This window comes from Branchiostoma floridae, chromosome 18 (genome assembly GCF_000003815.2).
Source record: "Branchiostoma floridae strain S238N-H82 chromosome 18, Bfl_VNyyK, whole genome shotgun sequence".
In the NCBI taxonomy this organism is placed as follows: domain Eukaryota; kingdom Metazoa; phylum Chordata; class Leptocardii; order Amphioxiformes; family Branchiostomatidae; genus Branchiostoma; species Branchiostoma floridae.
This window is the reverse complement of record NC_049996.1, coordinates 5852056-5875035: the sequence shown is the minus strand read 5'-3', so window position 1 is coordinate 5875035 and position 22980 is coordinate 5852056. Positions and strand designations below refer to the sequence as shown.

The following is a 22980-nucleotide window of genomic DNA, read 5'->3' as shown; positions in this document are numbered from 1 at the left end:
CTTGAAGACTCAGGCCGCACAGACTTCTCGCCAGGATTTTTTCAAAGCGTCGGACAGGGGTCCGGGGGCCGCCGAATGTCCCAGGCGGGGTCCAGGGGCAGGGCCACTGTGGGGGGGACCCAGGTGGGCGAAGCCCCCCCGGAAGCTCTTGCATTTAAGACTATTGAGAAGGCTTCTTTTATCAGTTTTTTAGGGCCATATCTACGATAATCGTAGCAGTCACTTACTTCTCTTCAGCAGTTTGACTTTAAAATATTTCGGGTCAAAGCTTCAAAGACAACTAAAACCTCATAAACAACAAACTTTACTTAGCTCAACAGTATACAAAAATATTGTACGGGTTGCCATCCTTAGTTGAAGCGCTTATTTATAGCGCTAGTATCTTCGCTGCGCCGTTAGCCGCCGTGCGACTTTTGTTGACGGTCTGATATCCCTACGTCGCCGCCTCGCTGATATTCCCACGGACATGTTTCAAGAAAAATACCCAGCAAAAAACGCTGTTCTGCGTCAAATTCTATTCTATGAAACATGTGGGACTCAGTGTTACAGTCTTTTGTAGAAGCACCGCTGTAGGAAAGAAGGTCCAAGCAATGTAAAACATCACGTAGCATGAAGTTCGCTGTCAACTGGCACACAGCACATGACTGTTTGAAACTCTAAGTCTAATCAACAGCCGTGTTTGATTGATAGCCGGCGGTCCTTTGATGAAGTCGGCGAAAGGTGCGTTAGTTAGAAAATCTGCGTTTAGTTTTGATACGTAATTATAAGTTAGACAGTGGCGAGAATGATTATTTTCTCATCAATATTTCTCTTCAGAATTATTTGAACTTAATTGTACATCTAAACAATTGGCTTACCTGTGCAATGTTTATATGATTAATGATCAGTGTACTGAAATCATGTGTAACGTATGGCTCCTAGTCAATAGATCAGCACTTTCTCTATAGTGACCACCTGTTTATGGTGGCCACATTTCCTAGTGCTGTTGTTGTTTGACATAAACTTTGAACATTTAAATTGTAAGTAACTTTAAACTGCCAGAGTTTCAGCCCAATAAAACACTCTCAGCGCCAGGGTATGAATAGACTGACCAGACAGACGAAAATTAAACTTACACCTAGTTATCGTACTGAAAATTGTTAATGACATTACATGAAGTCATTCAACAATTTTCAGTCATGATGAAAATTTTCTGAATGGAAGGTGTGATTATTGTCATTTTCTGAAAAATAGAAGCAAGCTCTGTTTTTACCTGGAATCATTTCACAATACCAGTCCACTTTGGGGGATAATGTACTGTTAAGAGGATGTTCCATTTTTGCGCAGGGGTGATTTGGAACAGTCCAATGTTGCGTGGGAAGGGGTATGGCTGAAATATGCTGTATTTGCTCTTAAGCAAATGTCGGCCTTTCTAGTTCCTGAGTAGCATTTCTCTCATAGAATTTTTCGATGACACAGTGTCAGCTGTCTGGTGAAAACTTCCTGGTATCAATGGGAGACCATGGTGATGCGGCTTTGTAGAGAAGTAGGGAGAGGCCAGGTCAAGGAAGTGTATGAATAGGACATATGAATATTGATAGGGAATGCATGGATAGGGTCTGTATGGGTTTAGTGAGTGCCTTGTTTTACAAACACACAGTGCGTAATTCACCACAAATGCAATTCTGAAAAGAGGTCGGCTGATTATTTATTCATCAGATTTATCTATTGGAAAACAACACTCCTTTCTGGAGTTTAGATCTTAGTATCCGTGACAAGAATTCAATGAACACGCATGTTAGCATTCACACCAAATATACATCCTTTTGATGTTATTGAACATTGAACAATTAAAAAAAAACATTGAGCAACGTACACCTGTCACAATATTAATAGTCAAACCATTTACCACTTGGAAGAACTATGGCACCTTTTCATTGATTAAAATACGCAAATTAAGGACTTATATGCATTATGTTTGTTGATGTTCCACTTACCACAAACTACACATGTACATGTATTTGAGTCGTATGATGAAAAACAAGTATAGACTCTACTCATTAGATATCCAAAGTCAGTCCCTATTTGCATATTTTGCACTTCATATACATTGTACATCTCTGTCTACCTACATAAATGGAAATACGTCGTTCCAAGTCCAATTAATCTTCTTGGAAGATTTTGACAAAAGCTCCATCGCAGTTTCACCTGTGGCCCCCACACTTTACACATGCTGATGCACTGTGGCTTTAGAATCGATACATTTTATGTTGTATTTGGAAGCTCTTACCATCTTGAATGGAAACAAAATAAACTTCCCTATCTATGTCCCCAGCTTCAATACTGGCTATGACCTCAGTATTTACATACAGTATCACATACAATATGCTGACCTCAGCTGAGACCATGTGCAGGACTGGTCAGCATGTTGGGAACTCAGCTCAACTTCAAGCAGCTGGCTGTGGTGTCTGCCCCTTCAGGAACATTGACTCCAAGATTACAGTAGCTGAAAATGAAAAAAAAAGAAGAATAAATCAAAAGCTACTGTAACATGTCATCATAACATCTGCAGAAAGTGTGAGTGAAAGAACTAACAATTCTATGTTAAGAAGACAAGTTGTTAAGTTGAATTTCATTTCATGTATTTCATATATATCTTATTATACAATATGTATGACCCCAGGAAGAGTATTGTCATGATAATGTACACTAAGGCCACAGCAAGTAAATTTTAGGGATGACATCAGCGTGCACATTATTTTTTGCCTGATTTAAGAAAGAAAACAAGAAATATTTTCTTCTGTAGGGATGGTCAACATGACAATAAAGTAGCAAAATAAGCAAATATGTTGTATTTAGTTGTAGCCTAATAATTGTTCCTGTTGGAGTGGCAGCTGCGAGGTACCAAGGAGTTGAAGAAATGAAACTTATTATATTGGATAGTTGTAAAAGTGACACCAATATGGAAGCCTTGAGTGTGGTTACCAACTTTGTTGGTGATGCCAGTCTACCACACTAGTGTCACTTTTACCACACCAGTACCTGTCTTGAATACAGGAATGAATGCCTTGTTGGCTCTGATACCATGTTTTGTCCCTTTAATTCTTGTTAACAACATTCATCACAACTTTATGGTACCTATTTTTGAAAATGTAGCCATCTTGTTTTTTGCCCTATCGCACTATTTTTGCAGTCTGCAGAGGATATCATCCATAAAATTTACTTACTGTGGCCTAATGAAAATCGTCATAAAACAAACAAGACACATATCTTTCCACTTATAATTTTATCAAATACTTTCTGAAATGTGAACTGTAGTCAAGCCACATTACACTACAGTAACTGTTACTCAGCTGCTACCTGAAAAAAGTATCTTGCTTCACCTTACATGTTTAAGCTACCCTGGAGTACAGTATGCCCAAACCAATATAACTCACTGTAACCTCTCCAGTGTTGGGTGTTCCTCAGCAGCATGCACCACAGCCTGGAACCCTGCAGGCTTCATGGAGATGTGCATCAAAGCCAGCCCCTCCAGGGCAGGGAGTCTGGGTAGGGCCTCAGCCAGGGACATGGCTGCAGTGTCCGGCAGGTGTACAGGTGTGTACGAGTAACCAATAGTGCGGGACTCTCCAGACATGTCCAGCACTGTCAGTGCCTGCAGTGCACTGATGAGCTGTGCGACCCTCCCCAGCCCAGCTCCTGTTACTCTCTTATTCCACCCAATGTTCAGCACCTGTAGTGTGGGGTTATAGTGAGGGCCTGCGGTCAGACTCTTGTCACCAGGCGGATTTTGCTCTGTGTCCAAAGTGCTTGGATGGCAGAGTGTTTGCACCAGTGAGACAATCCCTGTGTCTCCTATGTCATTGCTACTCACATCCAACACCTGTAGCTCCTCCAGATGAGGCAAAGCTTTGATCAGGGATGATATTCCCCTGTCACTGATACCTGTTGATGTGAGAACCAACACCTTCATGGCTGTGAGGTGGTGGAGGATAGCTGACAGACATTCCAACCCGGGGTCTCCTATTTTATTATAACTTAAGTCCAGTTTGATAAGTCTGGTTAGCTGACACAGAGCAGGGACTAGTATGCACATGCCTGTGGGACTTATACCAGTCCAAACAAGGACCAACACCTGCATGGCTGTGAAGGTAGGCAGGGAAGCAGCAAGAGACTTTGCATCAGTGTCACTGATATCACTTCTGCTGATACACAGTTCTCTCAGTCTCACCAGGTGGCGCATGTGTGGAGCCAGGGAAGCAATGCCAGCAGCTGTCTCTCCAACACGGAGTACAGCCAGGTGTGGAACACTGGACAGCACAACCGGCAGGAATTCCATCTCAGCATCACAAAGTCGTAGCATAAGATCTAGCTCCTCTAACAGAGACACGTGACTGAACCCAAACAAAAGAGGTTGGAGTGATGATGGCGTTACCTCTAAGTATGACAGTTCCAGTGCCCTCAGACAAGGCACATTCTTCAGAACTGAGACCAGTCTGGCTGTTTCATCAGCCCGTCAAGTGGTATATATTGCATTCAGTCTGCAAAAATTCTAGGAATTGCACAGGAATTTTTCCACAGGAATGCAGTATGCTGGGTATGCAAGCCCCCCCCCCCAAATCTGTTCCAGATGTATCTCTGGTATGCAATGGTGGAATGTAGGTCACACTTGCTCCCTGGAGGAATTTGTCCTTTGAAACTAGATAGGGAAACTCTGCACAATGGATCACGTTGTCTTGGTTGTTATGTTATGTTATGTTATGAAGGATACATTTTCTTTTCTAGAGCTTGTTCAAGCCATACGCCACAGGCAGACAGGAAATACTTCATATAGAGGTCATGATCTTGAACGATGGCATCCAAATGGTTATCATATTCAGAGCCAAATATAATTGTTCAAGGCCTATTATCATATAGCCAGGCGCCGCGGACCAATCAGAAGGCCCCGTTCCACGTTGGTTATGACGCCGTAACACTTCGATTCCGGCCAGGCAGGTGCAAATTAACACCAGTGGTGTTAATTCATTTTGAATTAACACCGGTGCTGGTGTTAATTCATTTTGAATTAACACCGGTGCGGGTGTTAATTCATTTTGACCAATCAAAAGGAACGAAAGAAAGGTATATGCAGGCATTGGCCAATAAAAAGGAGCAAAACACATGCCGGAGCAGACTGCAAGGGGGAATGGCTCCTTCTGTTAACATTGATAATGAGTTTTGTTTTTCTAAAAAGCCTGCAATGTTTCGAATATTTTCTGTGGAAATTTTGGTTTCAAAATGCAATCTGTAATCTCCTTACATATGTATGTACCAAATGTGAACTTTCAGAAATTCGACAAAGGAATTCACACGTATAGTACCAAGGGATCTATGCGTCATACAGGAATTTGCAAGTTTGGGTAGGCTATATGATAATAACTTTAATGCCTCGCCTTATCCTCGGTGTATGAGCTGCGCTACGCTCACTCGGCGGTTTATTCGGTGGTTATCGCACCTGACCAGGGATTATCTCACCATATACACCTCGGGCCGGGGCATTAACCCTTTATTATACTATCCAAGGACTGGAATATTACGAAGTAGGACAGCCATGTGGGTTAGGTGCAAGAAAGTCATTCAAGGACAGAAGTGCCGGAAACAGTTGGTTCTTCCTTATTTTTTAATCTCCAGTACACACTGTAGTGCTCAGCTGTAGGTTTGGGTTACTGGCAGACTATTGTGCTGTACCAGGGATAGTACATTTCTGCTGGCTGTAGTTTTATGTTACAGGTGGGCTCGTATATTGTGCCAGGGATAGTGCGACAGGGAAGTTCCAGTCTATTTCTGATCTGAGCTGTATTGTTGTTCCCCTCAATCGTCGTCATGGCAATAATATTTTTGTTGCCAGTCTTGTTAAGAAAACTTCGTCCTGTCAACAGTAGAAAACGTTACACTGTTGACAGGATCGTCCTGTCAACAGTAGAAAACTTTGCACTGTTGACAGGACGATCCTGTTAGCTTGGTGTCAGTAGGTGGCAGCTTGACAGACCACGTGGATTGTACGCACGATCTGCTTAGTGATACCAAAGTATCTCTCCGTTGCCAGGAGTGAGAAGCCAAACTGACCGAAGTTGTTCCTCAGTATCTTGTAAAGGACAAAGTCTGGTAGGTATGAGGTTCGACTTCTTAAATCGAACACAAACTCCGATGTCTGTATTAAATGACGGATTTGCTTATGTGTAGAGTAAATTTGATTAACGTGTGTATAATAACGTAATATTTCATCATTTTCATTTGTTGAGTGACTTTGAACAGTACATATATCTTTAACTCGTACGCAAAGTGTATTTCAATTGCAAGAATGTATTTTAAAAAAGCCATTCTGATACATGTATTAATTGTTTTCTACCTTAAGCAGTACATAAGGCTGTTATCATGGTGTTAGTTTTTCTTACTGTAGCCTTCAAGATATTTGAACGCCATTAACAGTTTAGTCATGTGTTGCTAGAACCCCCCCTCGATGCGTTTGCTACATACCTAAACTGGGATGTCCTGGGTGTATTTTGTGACTTTTAACAATAGGCTGTCTACATGTTCACTACGATAGAACACCAGCAGTAAGAAAAGCATTTACATGTGCTCATAAAAAAGGAATGTGTTCTTTCGTGCAAGTCATGATCATTCAACAAAATTAAACTAAATGCCCACCTTTGAAAAGCTTCACTCCATACCAAGTGGAACTCGTCTCACTTCTAGCGTGTCCGCTTGGTTATAATCTTCTGCTTTCCGTTGCCTTCGAATTTGGTTTTTCCTGCTTTGGTTTGGTGTTCTGCTGATTCGTAAACTTTCTGACATTGGTATGGACGAAATTTTCCACAGCCGTGTGACTTATCAATATCAATTTCCATGAAGAAAGGCATTTTATCGTCCTCAAGATGAATGGCAAACGACTTTAAGATTTGAAAGAGAACAAAACACACAAAACGTACATAAATCGCTCTATATCTATGAGAATCATGAGCTGTCAAATCTTCGTCACTGGCACGGAACGATATGATGATGATGGTGTGATAAATTGGTCATAATGAAACCTGTCATGTGTAATTAGTGTACAGTCATTTGGGTGGGTCCTTTGAACAACGGAAGATCCGTCAGCAATCACCTTTCATCAGCTTCCCGTTCAGTGAGCTCCGAATTTTATTACAGACATGGGGAGCCCAATTACCGGGCGGTAAAACCAATATAGCCTATGGAAGTATTGTCACGTGCGTCACAATAGCGTAACCAGAGTAACGTTACCACGGCAACGTTACCATAGTAACCATAGCAACGCCCTTTCAACAATAGGCACCGACATTTTGATACAGAAAAAGGGAACCAACGTTGCGGACGGTGAGACCAATTCAGTTAATGACTGCGTTGTTTCTATAATTCATGAAGACTCCTACATGCGCGTCACAACAGCGTTGCCATAGCAACATAGTAGTCACCGTCAGGTTCATCAATTGGATGTTTAAGAATGTTCGTAAATGGTAAAATTTGAGCAGTGATGAATCACTAACCACAGGAGTTAGCCGGGTGTGGTTCTATCTCTGTACTCTCAGGGGAACTTTTCTGGCGAATACTTCAAGCAATGTCCATTTTCTACAACATGTACTTTCAGTCTTGATGACATTTCTGAAATTTGAATGATCAAAGTATATGAACTTTACTCTTTTATAAAATTCATATACTTTGAGTATGTGTGTTTGTGCATGTGTGTGTGTTTCTGTATGTTTGCATGTGTGTGTGTGTGTGTGTGTGTGTGTGTGTGTGTGTATACTTGTGTTTGTGTGAGTGTTTGTGAACACCAGGATGTGTTTATAGTGTGTTTGTGTGTGTGTGTGTTAACACCAGGATGTGTGTGTGTGTGTGTCTGTGTGTGTTTGTGAACACCAGTCTTTTCCACGTGTTGATGTTTTTACAACACTCAGGCATCTCTTTACGCTTTCGACGGTTAATGAGGGACATCAATTTTCCACTTGTCATCATTAAGGTTGATATGGACAATTACATATACCACCAATATCAGCTAGGTGTTTCTGTACATGTGGTCTTAGAAGGAAGCACATTGAAACCTCTTCCTTAAAAAATAGGGATATTTGTTTCACCTTATTCTCATAATATACGGTATTTTCACGTAATATAAAGTTGGTCCCAAAGTTGTTATCCACCTTGACTAAGGCACGGTACTGGAAGCCAATCTCTCACCTACCCGAAGTCAGGTGCCCATTTTACACCTGTAGAGAGGCAAGTAAGAACGTCATATAAGGTGCCTTTCCCAATATTACTAGCATGACAGGATTAGAACTCAGGACCTCTGGGTTTGGGGCCAAACATCCTTTAGTTACTCCACACGACAGCACCTTTTTTTGTTCTTTTCCAAAAAGAGCAATACATGTCATCGTACAAATGATAGGCGTGTAATATAATTGGCCACGTCATGCAACAGTTGGTAATCAGACTGGGCATCATCAAAATTTTAAATTTCATTACTCAATATGGCCATTAATATCCCTGTACACTTATTGTTCTCCATAGAGGTGTTAGGACCCAGACGCACGTTACTAACAAGAGATGTCTGTATGATGTCCCTTTGGGACTTTTTAGTTCACATCGCATAAAGGCGACGCCTTTCCGGTGCGTTTCTGTTTTCGTATCTTCGGCCGCGACGTTTGGGTCGGTATAACAGGCAAGAACATGACCAGGTTTGGTCCAGGCTTGGCTGTTGCCGTTGCGTTTGCCATTTGTCTAGTCGACTCTTCTGAACCGCCGTCCGGTAAGAAACGTTTTCAGTACTTAATAAATGTGTCAGGGTTCGTTTGATTTTTGTGCATGTGTGTTTTGGTGACATAATTCAGACAGTGGGAGACCTCTTCATAATTTCACCCGCCATTCTATTTAAAGAATTTTCATGTCTGAGAATGAAAGCAGGATGTGTATTAGGCTCCATATTCAATATAAGACATATCTCCGTTTAGTTAATGTACCTTTTTTTTAAGACGAAATATTGACAGAGAAATTATGACATACGTTATACTTGTCCAGGTGTGTGGCTGGAACGGGATCCGTCATGGGTTGTGGACTCCGCCGGCACACCGTGGGTCAACAACGGAGTGACGTATGATGCCGCAAAAGCCTTGGATGGAGACACTGGGACCTACTGGAACCCTGGGGGTATGGGTCAGAACTACAACAACTGGTACATTGTACTTGACCTCACAGCGCCACATACTATCACTCGCGTCGCTGTTAACAACATTGGAGACACCGCCCATGACACTGCAGTCTTCACGCTGCAAAAGTCGCAGGTTGGCAGTCCGTACAGCTGGGAGGACGTCGTGACCGTTACTACCGTGCAGGGAGGGACGGACCAGCGGCAGGAGTTCGGCGGGTTCCAGGGTACAGCTCGGTATTGGAGGTTCCTAATTACTGAGACTCACTCGGGCTGGCAGCCATGGCTCACAGAGCTGGACTTCTACGGAGGTAAAGGAAAAATCGTCTTGTTTTATAAGCTATAGGAACATGGATACAAGGAAGGTTCAAAGTAAATGGTTGCTAAAGGGTAACATTGATTTGAATTAAGTAGTGCGACCGTTAAGTAGGTCGCACAACGGTAGCTAAACCCTTTAAAACACGTCACGTACTTTGCTTCACACGTGACTTGAAAACACGGATCTGTTAAAACACGTCACGTACGTTCTACAAAGAGATTGGTCACGTCCTACCAATTAATAAATCGTTAACTAAGTTATTGATAAGAGGACGTCACGTATGCTGCACGCAAGTGTGACGTTTCTGTAATACGTTGGACGTCACGTATTTTACGTCCCATGTAACGTGAATTTAGATAAAACGTCACGTACAGTATAGCTCCCGTATTTTTGAAACAAATATATTGCCATATACTAGTAGATGGCCTCCCTGACTCCTCGTTCGTTAACCACCGTGGCTCACGGTCAAGGATGTCTGTTGTGTCCAGGTTAAAGGTATGTCCTTCATCATGTAGCTTATTGTGGTGGTAGATGGCGAAAGAGTATCCCGCCTTGCATCACAAAAGACAATGACTTTTTCCTATGGTGTTGTCTGACCATAGGGAACTATGCTAACATGATTTACATTTGAGTGACTTTTGCATATGATCCTTACGAGGTAGTGGTTCAATCGGTTTTTCTAGTTAGCTGTACTTACATTGAATTGTTCTGTTAGTTCATTCTAGTGACGCTGAAGAAAAGGGATGGATGTCACTCGAAACATCCGGAAGTAGATATCCGTTTTTATCCAGTTGTAGAGATTTAACTATATTTGAATTTGGTTAGCCTGGTTTCCGGAATCAGTTTGGTAGTTTTCTCGTTTCTGGCAACCTACAAACCGTCACCATGACATTTTATTACCATAATTGTTGTGTTTGAGGCTTGACAGCAGGGCAACTGAAGGATTTTATTTGGAAAACTACAGTTGAGTATCATGATTTGACAGAGATGCAGGAGTAATGTTCAGGATCAGGGCCAAGCGCCAGAAGTTAGCAGCATAGCAGCGGTCATGGTCATTACCGAGTAGCTTTTGAGGCTATGCGGAGTTAGGTGTGACGTTCTGAGAGATGACGTCATCGTTACTTCTCCCAGTGGGAAGGGTAGGTTGGCAGGTCGCAGAAGTTGGCAGACGTTTGGTGACGTCATCCTAAACTCCTTCCCACTGGCCGAGGTAGGGTGGTGACAAATGATTGGTGATGTAATCTAAATGTAGAAAGTGAATACAGTATAGCTGACATGTGTATGGCGCTGAAAGTGAAGCTTTAAAGCTCTTGGTCTGAAGAACTCTGAAACTTTATAATATCACAAAAATGCAGTCTTTCTCCAATGCTCTAATTGTTATGGTTTTGTATTAAAGAAAATACATGCCGACATCTTTCATGTTCTGAGCAATACATACCATCTTACAAATGATAAGCGTAAAATATAATTGGCCACGTCATGCAACAGTTAGTAACCACACTGGGCATCATCAAATTTTTAAATTTCATTACTCAATATGGCCATTAATATCCCTGTACACTTATTGTTCTCCATAGAGGTGTTAGGACTCAGACGCGCGTTACTAACAAGAGAATGTCTGTACAATATCCCTTTGGGACTTTTTAGTTCGCATCGCATAAAGGCGACGCCTTTCCGGTGCGTTTCTGTTTTCGTATCTTCGGCCGGTAGGGTGGCAAGTGACAAAAGTTTAGTGATGTAATCTAATTGCAGAAATTAAATACAGTATATACTTGAATACAGCTGACATTTGTATGGCGCTGAAAGTGAAGATTTGAAACTCTTGGTCTGAAGAACTCTGAACCTTCGTAACAGCACAAAAATGCAGCTTTTCTCCATTAATCAAATTTGTTATGGTTCTGTAATAAGGAAAATGCATGTCCATCTCTTTCATGTTCTATATCTTCTCAAGCGTCACTTCCATAACACCTTAATACTGGACTTACTGTAAATGCATTTAAGTTCGCGGGGATTTAATTTCGCGGTAGCGGGAAAGGGACTTTTCGCGGTTTTAATTTCGCGGTACCACCATAGACTGCAGTCTAATACCATAATAGAAAAATGTTCGCGGTGGTTTTAACTTCGCGGTGAAGTGGCCACCGCGAAAACCGCGAACATTAATCCACCGCGAACATTTCTGCATTTACAGATGAGATGCGGTGGTGGTTCCTCAGCGATGTGCCTGCATACTTGCTATCTCTATGATAGCTGGAATTTCATGACCAATTTTTCCAAATTCTTCCCCGTTGTTTATGTATTTTTCATTTGAGCTTCTCCGTTACAGGAGGCTTTGTGTACGTTTTCCATGCATGTAATGCAGGTATATATATATATATATATATATATATATATATATATATAACTATAGTAATAATAACTTTGTCGCAAGACCAAGCCCGAAGGCTAATTCAAACAAAGTAAAACGGTGGTATACAGAATCGCATACTTAACAAATAAGGAAAGAAACATAAATTAGATAGATAATCAATTGAATAGATAAATCAGGAGAAAAATGAAATCGATTCGAAATCTATTCCTACTGAATAAAGTATTTGAAGGCAATGACTTCTTTTAGTATGCAAAAGGACATGTATACTCTAAAATTATCACAGATTATATATATTTCAAATGTTGTGTATAAGTGCATATACCTATATATACCGGTCATGAATAATTGAGACGAATCATGATTAAGGGCATTAACCGTATTGCAGCAGCGACACCTAGCTGCAGTGTTAAATACAACAGTCAGCAAGGGTGCCAGACGGTCAGTGGAATGTTGTTCGGCCGGCTTCAAGGGCGGTTAACTGGCAAATGAAACCCGCATAGTTTTTTGACCAGCTCTTTTTTCTGCCCTCACCATGCAACTGATGCCTACACCAACGTTAGCTTCGACTGTGCAGGCCAGCGTCACGAATGTGCAGCCCAGCACCGCGACTTTGCATCCCCGAACTGTGACTGTGCAGCCCGGCACCACGACCATGCAGTCCAGCACCGCAGGTACAGCTCTGCAGCCCAGCACCACGACTATGCACCCTAGCACCTTGACTGTGCAGCCCAGCACCACGACTGTGCAGGCAAGCACCACGACTGTGCAGCCCAGTACCGCGACTGTGCAGGCAAGCACCACGACTGTGCAGCCCAGCACCGCACGTACAGCTCTGCAGCCCAGCACCACGACTATGCACTCTAGCACCTTGACTGTGCAGCCCAGCCCAGCGACTTTGCAGCCCGGCACCCCAACTGTGCAGCCCAGCACCGCGACTGTGCAGTCCAGGTCCGCGACTGTGCAGCCCAGCACCGCACGCACAACTCTGCCGCCCAGCTCCGCGACTGTGCAGCCAAGCACCACGACTGTGCAGCCCAGCACCACGACTGTGCCGCCCAGCACCGCACGTACAACTCTACCGCCCAGCACCGCAACTGTGCAGGCAAGCACCACGACTGTGCAGCCCAGCACCGCACGTACAACTCTGCCGCCCTGCTCCACGACTGTGCAGCCCAGCACCATGACTGTGCAGCCCAGGACCGCGACTCTACAGCCCAGCACCACGACTCTACAGCCCAGCACCGCACGTACAACTCTGCAGGGCATCAACGCTGAGCTACCATCCGGTAAGGAACGACTATTGAACTTTACGAATTTTGTTGGATTTTGTGCGTCTGTCTGTTTCCAACTTTTGTTCACATGTTTCAGACAGTTTGAGACCTCTAAAAGATAGTTAAAGAATTTTCCCCGCCATTATCTATGATTCCCCCGTCATTTTATTTGAAGAATTTCCGTGTTCAGAAGTTAAGAGTGCTTATATCTCTCTTTTGTTTCAAGTTTGATTGATCTACAGCTACCAAATTTGTTGTTACATCATCTTTTTAAAATTGCATTGGTCTATCTTGTTGTTTACTCAAGCCTTAGTGTTGTTTCCAGTCGTTTTTTTAAACGCCGTAATTTCGTTATTGAGTTATTAAAAACCAACAATCATTGCGATTTCTCAACCCTTTCTTGGGTTACTCTTTGCCAAACAAAATTGGCGTCTGAAGTCCCCCAAAAGCCTCTATGGGGCCCAAACGCACCTTACTCTTAACGCCAACTTTGACCCTCCGCTGCAGTACCGCAACTTGTCGCCAGGACGCCCAATATCGAACTTGACCCTCATTTTCCAAACTCCTAAATAACAATCAAATATAGTGTAAAACGATCCACATCGTCAATAGTTATCTGGTCCGCAAATACACATACGCACACACTCGCCCCGCTGCAGTCTTGACAGAAAGTGCCAGGTGCACCGTTTTCGTACAAAACCTTGGTATACGCAACCGCTACTCAAATACCAAATATCATGACATTCCATCCACAGCTGCTCAAGTTATACGATATTGACCTACATACTGGGACAAGAAACACCTTACCCAAAGTATAACCTTCTTGGCTAAGGTAACAACTTAAATATAGCAAGGTTTACAGCACAAGTATGTATCATATGTATCAGATATTTGAGACCATTCTTTAGACCAATCTGAAATTCACACTAAAAAGGTTAACAGCATAGCTAACGATTTGTACTATGTAGTTAGGCGCATGAATGGAATGTGGTTTATATCACCCAGGTTATATATCCATCGGAAAAGTGATGATATAATTATATTATGTTTCATCAAACAGTAAATCACGGGCTGACGATTGCAGTGAGTGACGAAGGTTGGGCTGGGACTGTGGATTCGTTGACAGTGCAAATCCTCTCTGACGTTTGCGATGGCGTCTGTATGTCGATGACGGTGACCGGACTCACAGAACGTGGGTAAGTACATTGAAGTTGTTACCTTAGCTGTTACATTTTTGCTAAGTTACAAATTCTAAGGGATAATAAGCTAGTTTTTCTTGATCTGGTCATACGGTCCGCCATCTTGGATTTGGGCTGATGACGTCATCAAATTAGCATGATTTATGCATATCTAATCATGAAAGATATTCTACATAACATAAGATTTTATCTATGTAAGAAAATAGCAGTAATGTAGCAAATAAACGTGAAAAATACATTGTTAGAACCGAAATTAGCGATTTTTGACAAACGGTTGCCATGGCAACAAAAAAAGGAAAGTTTGTCAAACCTCTTGAAATTGTTGCCAACAATATTGTAGGAAAACTCACCAAATTTGGTGGCTCTTGCATAAGCCGTTCTGGCGTTATACGACATCATAGTTGGTGATGGCCTCAAAAGACCCCCCCCCCCTCCCGTCTCAAGAGGATGGTAGACCAATTTTACGGATCATAATGGTTTTTAGTGTATATAACATGTGTCCTCTGACCTCACTCGTATTTTAATGTATGTATTCGTATGTACATGTAATTCTGATCCGTATTTGAGTGTATGTTATTGTATCTGTATGTATTTTTATATGATGTATGTTTTTTATTGTACTAGCCCTGGAAGATTAGCTCAGCCTGAGCTAAAGGGGATATCAATAAACTCAATACATTCAATCATAATTTCTCCTCTACTTATTAATCAATGATCGACTTTCTCCTACATAACATCAACGTCAAAGGGCAAAGTACAACCGAACCTTTTCGGGGGCCAACTTTGGTGATCCTTCTGGGATTCTGCTTACTACTTCTGGGGGCGATTGGCTCAGTCTAGCCTGGGTGAGTTACGATGCAAGTACAGTACAAGTTTGATAGCACATCCCATTGGCCATTGTATTTCACGCAATTATCCGGATGATGCAACAATGCGAAATTATCCAGCTGGACCGCTCCGGTTGGGGATATTTTTATTCTATGCAATTAACAGAAGTTTGCGGTAATCCGTTGTGCAATTAACTGGCTTCAACTGTATGAAGTCTGCTCATACATGCATTTAACAACTTTCATAGTAATTGAGAAGTTATTGATGTATGTTCAACTCTAATTCTTTCCAGATCAACGTCTACAATGGTTACACTGGGCGCTACTATCGGTTTGCCTGCCCCAGTAACGGGTGCTGGATGTCCACTGACTCCTCGGAGGGTGATGAACAACTATATTTAGATACGGGTAATAAGTACTTTTTACCTTCGCCGAGAAGGTTATATTTTGAGTAGAAATAGTATTGTGACGCTATATGTAGGTCAATTAATATAATTTGAGCAGCTGTAGATGGAATTTCATGATATTTGGTATTTGAGTAGCGGTTGCAGATACCATGGTTTTGTTCGAAAACGGTTCACCTTGTACTTTCTGTCGGGACGAGTGTGTGCGTGTGTGCGGTTGCGAACAAGATAATTCTAGACACTGTGGATCTTTGATGTTTTGGTTTGTGTTTGAGGTTTGACAGCAGGGCAACTGAAAGTTTTTTTTCAAACTAAACAGTTCATGATTTGTCAGAGATACAGGAGTAATGTTCAGGATCAGGGCTAAGTGCCAGAAGTTAGCAGCATAGCAGCGGTCATGGTCATTACCGAGTAGCTTTTGAGGCTATGCGGAGTTAGGTGTGACGTTCTGAGAGATGACGTCATCGTTACTTCTCCCAGTGGGAAGGGTAGGTTGGCAGGTCGCAGAAGTTGGCAGACGTTTGGTGACGTCATCCTAAACTCCTTCCCACTGGCCGAGGTAGGGTGGTGACAAATGATTGGTGATGTAATCTAAATGTAGAAAGTGAATACAGTATAGCTGACATGTGTATGGCGCTGAAAGTGAAGCTTTGAAACTCTTGGTCTGAAGAACTCTGAACCTTCGTAACAGCACAAAAAATGCAGCTTTTCCCCATTAATAAAAATAGCAGTTTTTTTGTCACTGTTTTTGGCGGCGCCTCAGGGGCTAGCCTAATAGTATAGATAGCGACGGTTTTCGAAAATTCCCAAAATTTGTGAGGCATGTTAGGCATGTTAGGAATTAGTTGCTTGTAGTTAATTGCATCATCCCTTTAGAGGGGGATAACTCGGGAGTGGGTCTTAATAATATTTGGAATGTAGATAGCTTCAGAGTTGCCTTACATAATTGAATGCTAATCGTGCAAATCATGGGCTAATTTGCATAATTAATGTGGGCAGTTTATAATTACACTGCATTTCATGTTGGAATGTTCAAATATATGCCATATGTAACCCAAAAAGAGAGACAAGCTCTTTTTTCTGCCCTGGCCATGCAGTGATGCCTACACCAACATTAGCTTCGACCCACACAGCACGGCCCTGTACCCTAGGGTACCACCAGTGCGCACATGGAAATGCCTGCATCCTGGCGTGGAAGCGGTGTGACGGGCTGACAGACTGTACAGACGGGAGTGACGAGGGAAGTTGTGGTAAGTTATCATGGTTCTTGATAAATGTATATGCAGTTGCTCGTAAAATTGTATTTCGGAAAGAAATCATATTGTTACCACTGTGAACAAAGAGGCTTTAAGAATGCTCTCCTCTCACCTAGCGTTTCCTGCATGTTCGGTAAATTTCCTATTCGTCAGTACCCCCTGTCAATATTTATGTCATGTCATTTGTTTGATTTTCAAAGCAATATCTCGATAATGTTATGTTTTTCAGTTTGCCTGTCAACTCCTGAGGATCTCAACCTCGGCGGCAGACTTGCGATGCTGCCGAATCAGCTGGGCCAGACGACGTTCAAGGAGATACTGAATTCCTCTGCCGTGGACTTTCTCAGCAGTTCGAGCAGCAACACAGAGAACCGACATCCTGGGTTCCGGGAATTCGCATCTGCGGTCATCTTCCCACGATGTCTTCTCTACGAAGACAACAACACTTTCTGCTCTTCATCTCTACACGGAGACAACAAGACCTCGTGCATGTGAGTAAAAGTTTTGCGTTTCACTTGGTCATTCATCCTCAAAATTGCGATAAAGATGTTTGCTCAAAAATTGCCTTCATTTGTCTTTCGTTTTTGATCTTTGAAGGGTGTTTCTAAATCTGCGTTTTTTCTATTACATGTAACTGTTGTAGTACGCAACTGGTACCATGCCGCTCTTGGTGTGAGGAAGTCCTCCACATGGCTGATGACCGGTTGAAGAACCGGTTCCCTACCTGTGACCTGTTTCCGTCACCACCGCACGCCTGTTGGAACCCTGAACCAGAGACGAAGAACAATGAAGGTCAGGAGGACGGTTATATTCACTGCTCTCCTTTTACAGTAGCACTTCAAATCGTTACGTCGCTTAGATGTCACCATTTCCTGCACAATCACATCATAGATCAGAAAGTTTGATTTTACCACACATTCAGTAATGCATTATGTAGAACAATATATGATAAAGTACTGATGTATGGTCATTTTTATCTTTCCCAGTTTGCTACCATGGCAGCGGCATAAACTACCGCGGTGCATGGAGTAAAACTGCTTCCGGGGTAGAATGTGTGGAGTGGTCCACTGCGCAGGCCGGTTTCTACAAGACCGAGTATCCCTGGGCTAACCTGGAGAACAACTACTGCCGCAACCCTACCGGTCACGAGCGGCCATTTTGTCTGGTGGAAGATGGCAGCCAGGAGGAGTGTGACGTCATTCCGTGCAGTAAGTTGTATTGCCAAGTTCGGAGACATCCTCTGCACCATGCCACTTAAACCAGGCCACTTAAATCGATCTTCTTGGTTCTAGGGCCTTTAAAACCTCGATAATGTCATGTTGTCATGTATGTATGTATGTTTATTGATGGATAGTTTTTATTGCCTTTTCTAACGTGTAACCCAGACGTTGTCGGCTGCTGGGACTTGGGTCCTCCAAACTACGGAAAGAGAATTCCTGTCAAAAGGTTCTACAACGTGGGAGAAAAGGTGGCGTACACCTGCGACGTGGGGTACTCCCTGGAGAACGGGTCTTACAGCGACATGAGGTGTACTGAAGGAGGGATCTGGGAACCTGATGACAAGCCCAGCTGTTCAGGTGATTGTTGTAGACTTTGGCAGTATAGGATAGCAATTTGATTAATCTAATATACAAATTTGAAAAAGTAGGGAAGTGGTAAAGACTTTATCTACAGTGTAGTATTTTAAAGACGAGATATGGGTATAGAAATCGATCATTGTCGTACGATAAGTTGAAAGTTTCTTCCGTTAGTATTTTGGGCTTCTAAATAACGATGGGCGTATACTTCTCCTTTCCTCAGTGGATATCAGGGGGAAGCTGGAAGAGGATCTGTTCGTCGTGTACAGCCCAAACCAGGCACCTAAGACTGAGAACCGATCCCTGTCCGTCATCAGTTTCAAAGGCTCTGTGGAACAGATCGTCGACCTGGTAAGTGTAAGCATCTATATATAACACACTTAAAAATCTGTGTTGTTTACCACAACTAGACAACAAAAGGATAAAAAACAAACAATCAACTAATCAATGCTGTGACTTTTATTTCAGGACGAAAAACGAGAGCTGCTGATTGCTGCTGTAGTCATTGACTTCGTAAGTTGAGCCAAGTAAATTTCAGAAAATATATAATTCTGCCATTTCTTCATGGAGAGGTTTAGTTTCTATTGTTATGAATTGTTATAAACTTTCTATTGTTATAATATATTTTCTTTTCTTTCAGACCTGGCAGGACAGCCGGCTGAAATGGGAGCCAGAGTACTACAGGAACATCGAGACCATCAGCGTCCCGGGCAGCAGCATTTGGATCCCTACACTTACTCTGAAGAGGAAGTATGTAGTAGTCTCTTCTTAAACTTTTATCATGGGATAAGATGGAACCTTGCTAAATCTTTTTTTATCATATTTCCAGAAATTTAATGAATTTAGATGGCAATCTTAACAGGCAAACAATGATTTTGTTGATTAAACCTTAGTCCAATATGAACACGACCAATATTTATGACGACCCTGAAGACAATTCTGCGAGCAGTTCTATCATTCTGGTAGATAGCAGGTAAACAAGGGTATTTTGGCGCCGTAACAATGTAGATTTTCGCAGAAAGTCTTGTCTTTTTAACTAACAAGATTAAGATTGCAGATTACTTTTTTCCAGACATACAAGGAATGTTATTTTACCAGAATATTGCAACTTTTCTACTTCAGTGCAACACAACCATGATTGGACAGTACAAGAACGAGGCGTGGAAACAAGGGTTGTCAGAAAACTGAGAAATGATGAGACTTTGTTGATTTTCCACAGTGCTGATCCTTCGTACCCGGGACTGCCGAAGGACGTACCGCTTCTGATCACCATTGACGGTACGGTAACATGGAGGGTGGAGACTCTGACCAGCACCATCTGTGATGCAGACCCGTTCCTCTTCCCTGCCGACACCATGGAATGCCACATCTGTTTCTCTGTGTCCTCTGCGATCAGGCACACCATCGGTAAGGTTTTGCAAATATTCGATGAAAGGACTTATTTCATGCTATAATGGAATCCTGAAATGCACAAAGATGCTTTCACAAAGGCGGTATGAGCTAGTCAGTAACGTATGGGCATTTAGAAGGTAGCAGCAAGGTTGCCAAAAATTCCGTAGCGAAAATTGCATAGGAATTTAGAACATAAATAATGTATAAAAATGATTTGTGAAATACAGAATGCGGAGGGGAAAGTACCTGTGACGTCTGGTCTCCAACTCAACAGGAGGGCGAATGGAAGCGGAAGGACAAGATCTTCACAGAAGGCAACAAGACGGCGTGCTTCGCTGTTCATCTTAAGAGGATCCCGCTGTTCCACATCGCCACGACTGTTGCCCCCTGCGTCATCTTGGCGGTGCTGATGACCATCACCTTCGTCATGCCCATAGACAAGGGAGACCGGATCTCCTTCGGAGTGACCATCCTGCTCTCCATGGTCGTGTCTCTCGTGTTTGTCACGGATGTACTTCCTGTGAAAGGGGCGCTACCATTTTTCGGTGAGGAAAGTTGTGCTGTCCTTATTTTTGTCTATTGCTATTTGAGCACAAAATAGTTCGATTAATTTTGTATTCTGGAAACTGGAACAGTAGGTTCTTGCACCTGGCCGACATTTCGGTAGCTCCTCAGCAGCCGTTCTGAGGGCCCGAAAGAACTGGTAGAAAAACGCAGTCCAGGAACATGTCAATTAGGTCGTGATTCAAGGACCTCGTTTTCTGATATTTTTTAATCTGATGTCATGGAACATACCGGTAACTGTTAACCACGGGTGATGTTACAGCATCGCTGATCGTCGTGTACATGGCGATGATGGGACTTTTCCTGTTCTTCACCATCTACATCATCACCCTCCACGACAAGGAGGGGGGCCTGTCTCCAATGGCGAAGACTTTCTTCCTCCGCTACATGGCAGGGTACGTACTCATCTACTAAAAAAGCAAACTCTGTACGAAGCCCTTTACATCGCGACTTGTTTCCATATTTTTGATGGTTGTCAATGCTTGTTGGCTTAAGTTATAAATAGCTTTTCACACTTGGTGCTGCGCTGAACGACGCGAAGCTTAACCGAATCCGATTGGCAGCTTTATTTAAATTTCATCTGCAATAGCAAGCATGAAATCAAGAAAAGAATATTCTTCTCCACAGCAGGCAGACTCAACTGATTTTGTCGTGGAGGAACCCTGGTGACAACATTTTGTTCAGTACATCCTCTATAAAGCGACCTTTACGCTAGAGCATGCACTTATCCATAATAGTTGTGTATGTGAATGAATGTAGACATCCTAATCACCATAGTTCCTTCGTATTGATGTACAGGTTCCTGCTTCTCGGAGACCTTACAGAGAAGGAGGCTGCGAGCGACGATGGAGAGACAGGTCATACCGGCGGGAAGCTGGCCTGGCCTAAGCGGACCAACCGCGTGGCCCCTGCCGATGGCGTGGCGGAGGCCAACGTAGAGACCCCCGCTGATGTCTCCGGGACACCCTGCCAGCCGTCCGGCCCGCCCAGCCGCCTGGAGGCCGCCATGACCTCTGGCTTCAGTAACCTGATCCACAGCGTGGAGGAGCTGACCAAGGCGGTGAAGAACGAGCCGGAGGTGTCCGATTACACCCTGCTGACCAAGGTCCTGGACAGACTGTGCCTTGTCCTGTACGTCATCAGCGTTGCCGTGGCCGTGCCCATGACCATGTATCTGACCAAGTAATTATAAAGAGAGAATACAGACACAGTGTACATCCATACATGGATTGAAATGTGTTGTTTTTTGTGGAGTTATGCAGAATTTCCCCCCTTTTTTGACAAACAATGTATAGTTTTGGCTCCTATGCCTTTGTACTAAAACCAAATTACCTGAAATTTGGTGTGAAGGTGCCCACAGGACTCTATCACACGTTAAAGCTGTTAAGGATGGTATTTTTGCCGTTTTTGACCAAAAATGAATATTTTTGGTACATTTGCCACAAAAAAAGCAGATTGATCTGAAATTTGGTATGGGAGTAGATTTAGCACAAGGAATGGGAAAGTGGTTAATGATGCATAGATAAGGGTGTTATGGAGGAGTCCATTCTAGTATGGGGGCAACTTTTTTTAAACCAATTTTGCAGTGGGATGATGTTTTAAGTAGGTCAAAGAGATGGATTGAAATATGGTGTATTTGCTTATGAGCAAATGTCGGCCTTTCTAGTTATAAACTGAATTGGATAACATATTAAATGTTTTGTCAATCCGAATATTTTTGATCTTGACAAAAAATTCTACTGCTCCTGACTTTGAGTACCTTTAATGTTTATTTATCTTTATATTCGTCCAACTAGGAAGAGCATGTGGCCGTCGGGTGTTTTCAGTGTGTCCTGGGGTTGACCCCAAACATAGATAAGGACCCAAAAAAGAGTGACCTTCTTGTGAATACCTTGCGTTTTCTTCAGAAAAAAAATCGTCGTATTACATAGACTCTTGTTCCATTTATATCTTCTGTCACTTCAAGTATCGATCCGTTGTGTAAACACACCCACACAACCCTGGAGCCAAACTGTGACAGCTTTACTTACATTCTTGGTAATGGTACAGCTTGGAAGAAACTACGCATGTACAGCCTGGGATGCCTAACTAGCCAACAGCTTGGAAGGAACTACATGTACAGCCTGGGATGCCAAACTAGCCAGCAGCTTGGAAGGAACTACATGTACAGCCTGGGATGCCTAACTAGCCAACAGCTTGGAAGGAACTACATGTACAGCCTGGGATGCCTAACTAGCCAACAGCTTGGAAGGAACTACATGTACAGCCTGGGATGCCTAACTAGCCGATGGCTATTGCAAACGGCTAGGCCTACTGACAAAGACCAACAGAAAACATCCAGCTGTTGCATTTTAGCTACTGTTTCATTTACTCTGTCACTTTATTAGGAATTTACTATTAGATTGTGTGTTATTGTTAACAGCATGACCGGACAATGTGTGTCATTATCATATTAATATAACTCATATATATGGGTATAATTTCATAACTGTTGCAATTACAGCAACGATATCGTTAGTAACAGGCAGCTTGGATCCTATACAAGACGTTGCTGACAAAGCTGTGTTAAAAACAACGAACACATGTCACATGCAGGGTTTTTCTGATTTCATACGTGCATGCTTACCATTC

General features: G+C 42.7%; 2 protein-coding genes across 2 annotated transcripts; one reads left to right on the top strand and one right to left on the bottom strand.

Annotated features, from left to right (window-relative positions):
- Window positions 1-1516: 1516 nt before the first annotated feature.
- On the bottom strand, window positions 1517-10466 carry LOC118406032 (protein NLRC5-like). Its single transcript, XM_035805887.1, has 4 exons — window positions 10392-10466; window positions 9955-10042; window positions 3417-4479; window positions 1517-2485 (listed from the first exon to the last, which is right to left on the bottom strand). The coding sequence occupies exons 1-4, from the start codon at window positions 10464-10466 to the stop codon at window positions 2416-2418; spliced, it is 1296 nt and encodes a 431-aa protein (XP_035661780.1). The 3' UTR covers window positions 1517-2415.
- A 1925-nt stretch (window positions 10467-12391) lies between these two features.
- LOC118406031 lies at window positions 12392-22702 on the top strand. The gene is made up of 16 exons (XM_035805886.1): window positions 12392-13145; window positions 14191-14326; window positions 15078-15174; window positions 15450-15537; window positions 16658-16810; window positions 17046-17307; window positions 17460-17608; window positions 17803-18024; window positions 18202-18393; window positions 18617-18744; window positions 18862-18906; window positions 19034-19143; window positions 19613-19800; window positions 20013-20330; window positions 20612-20744; window positions 21148-22702. The coding sequence occupies exons 1-16, from the start codon at window positions 12392-12394 to the stop codon at window positions 21533-21535; spliced, it is 3363 nt and encodes a 1120-aa protein (XP_035661779.1). The 3' UTR covers window positions 21536-22702.
- Window positions 22703-22980: the final 278 nt, after the last annotated feature.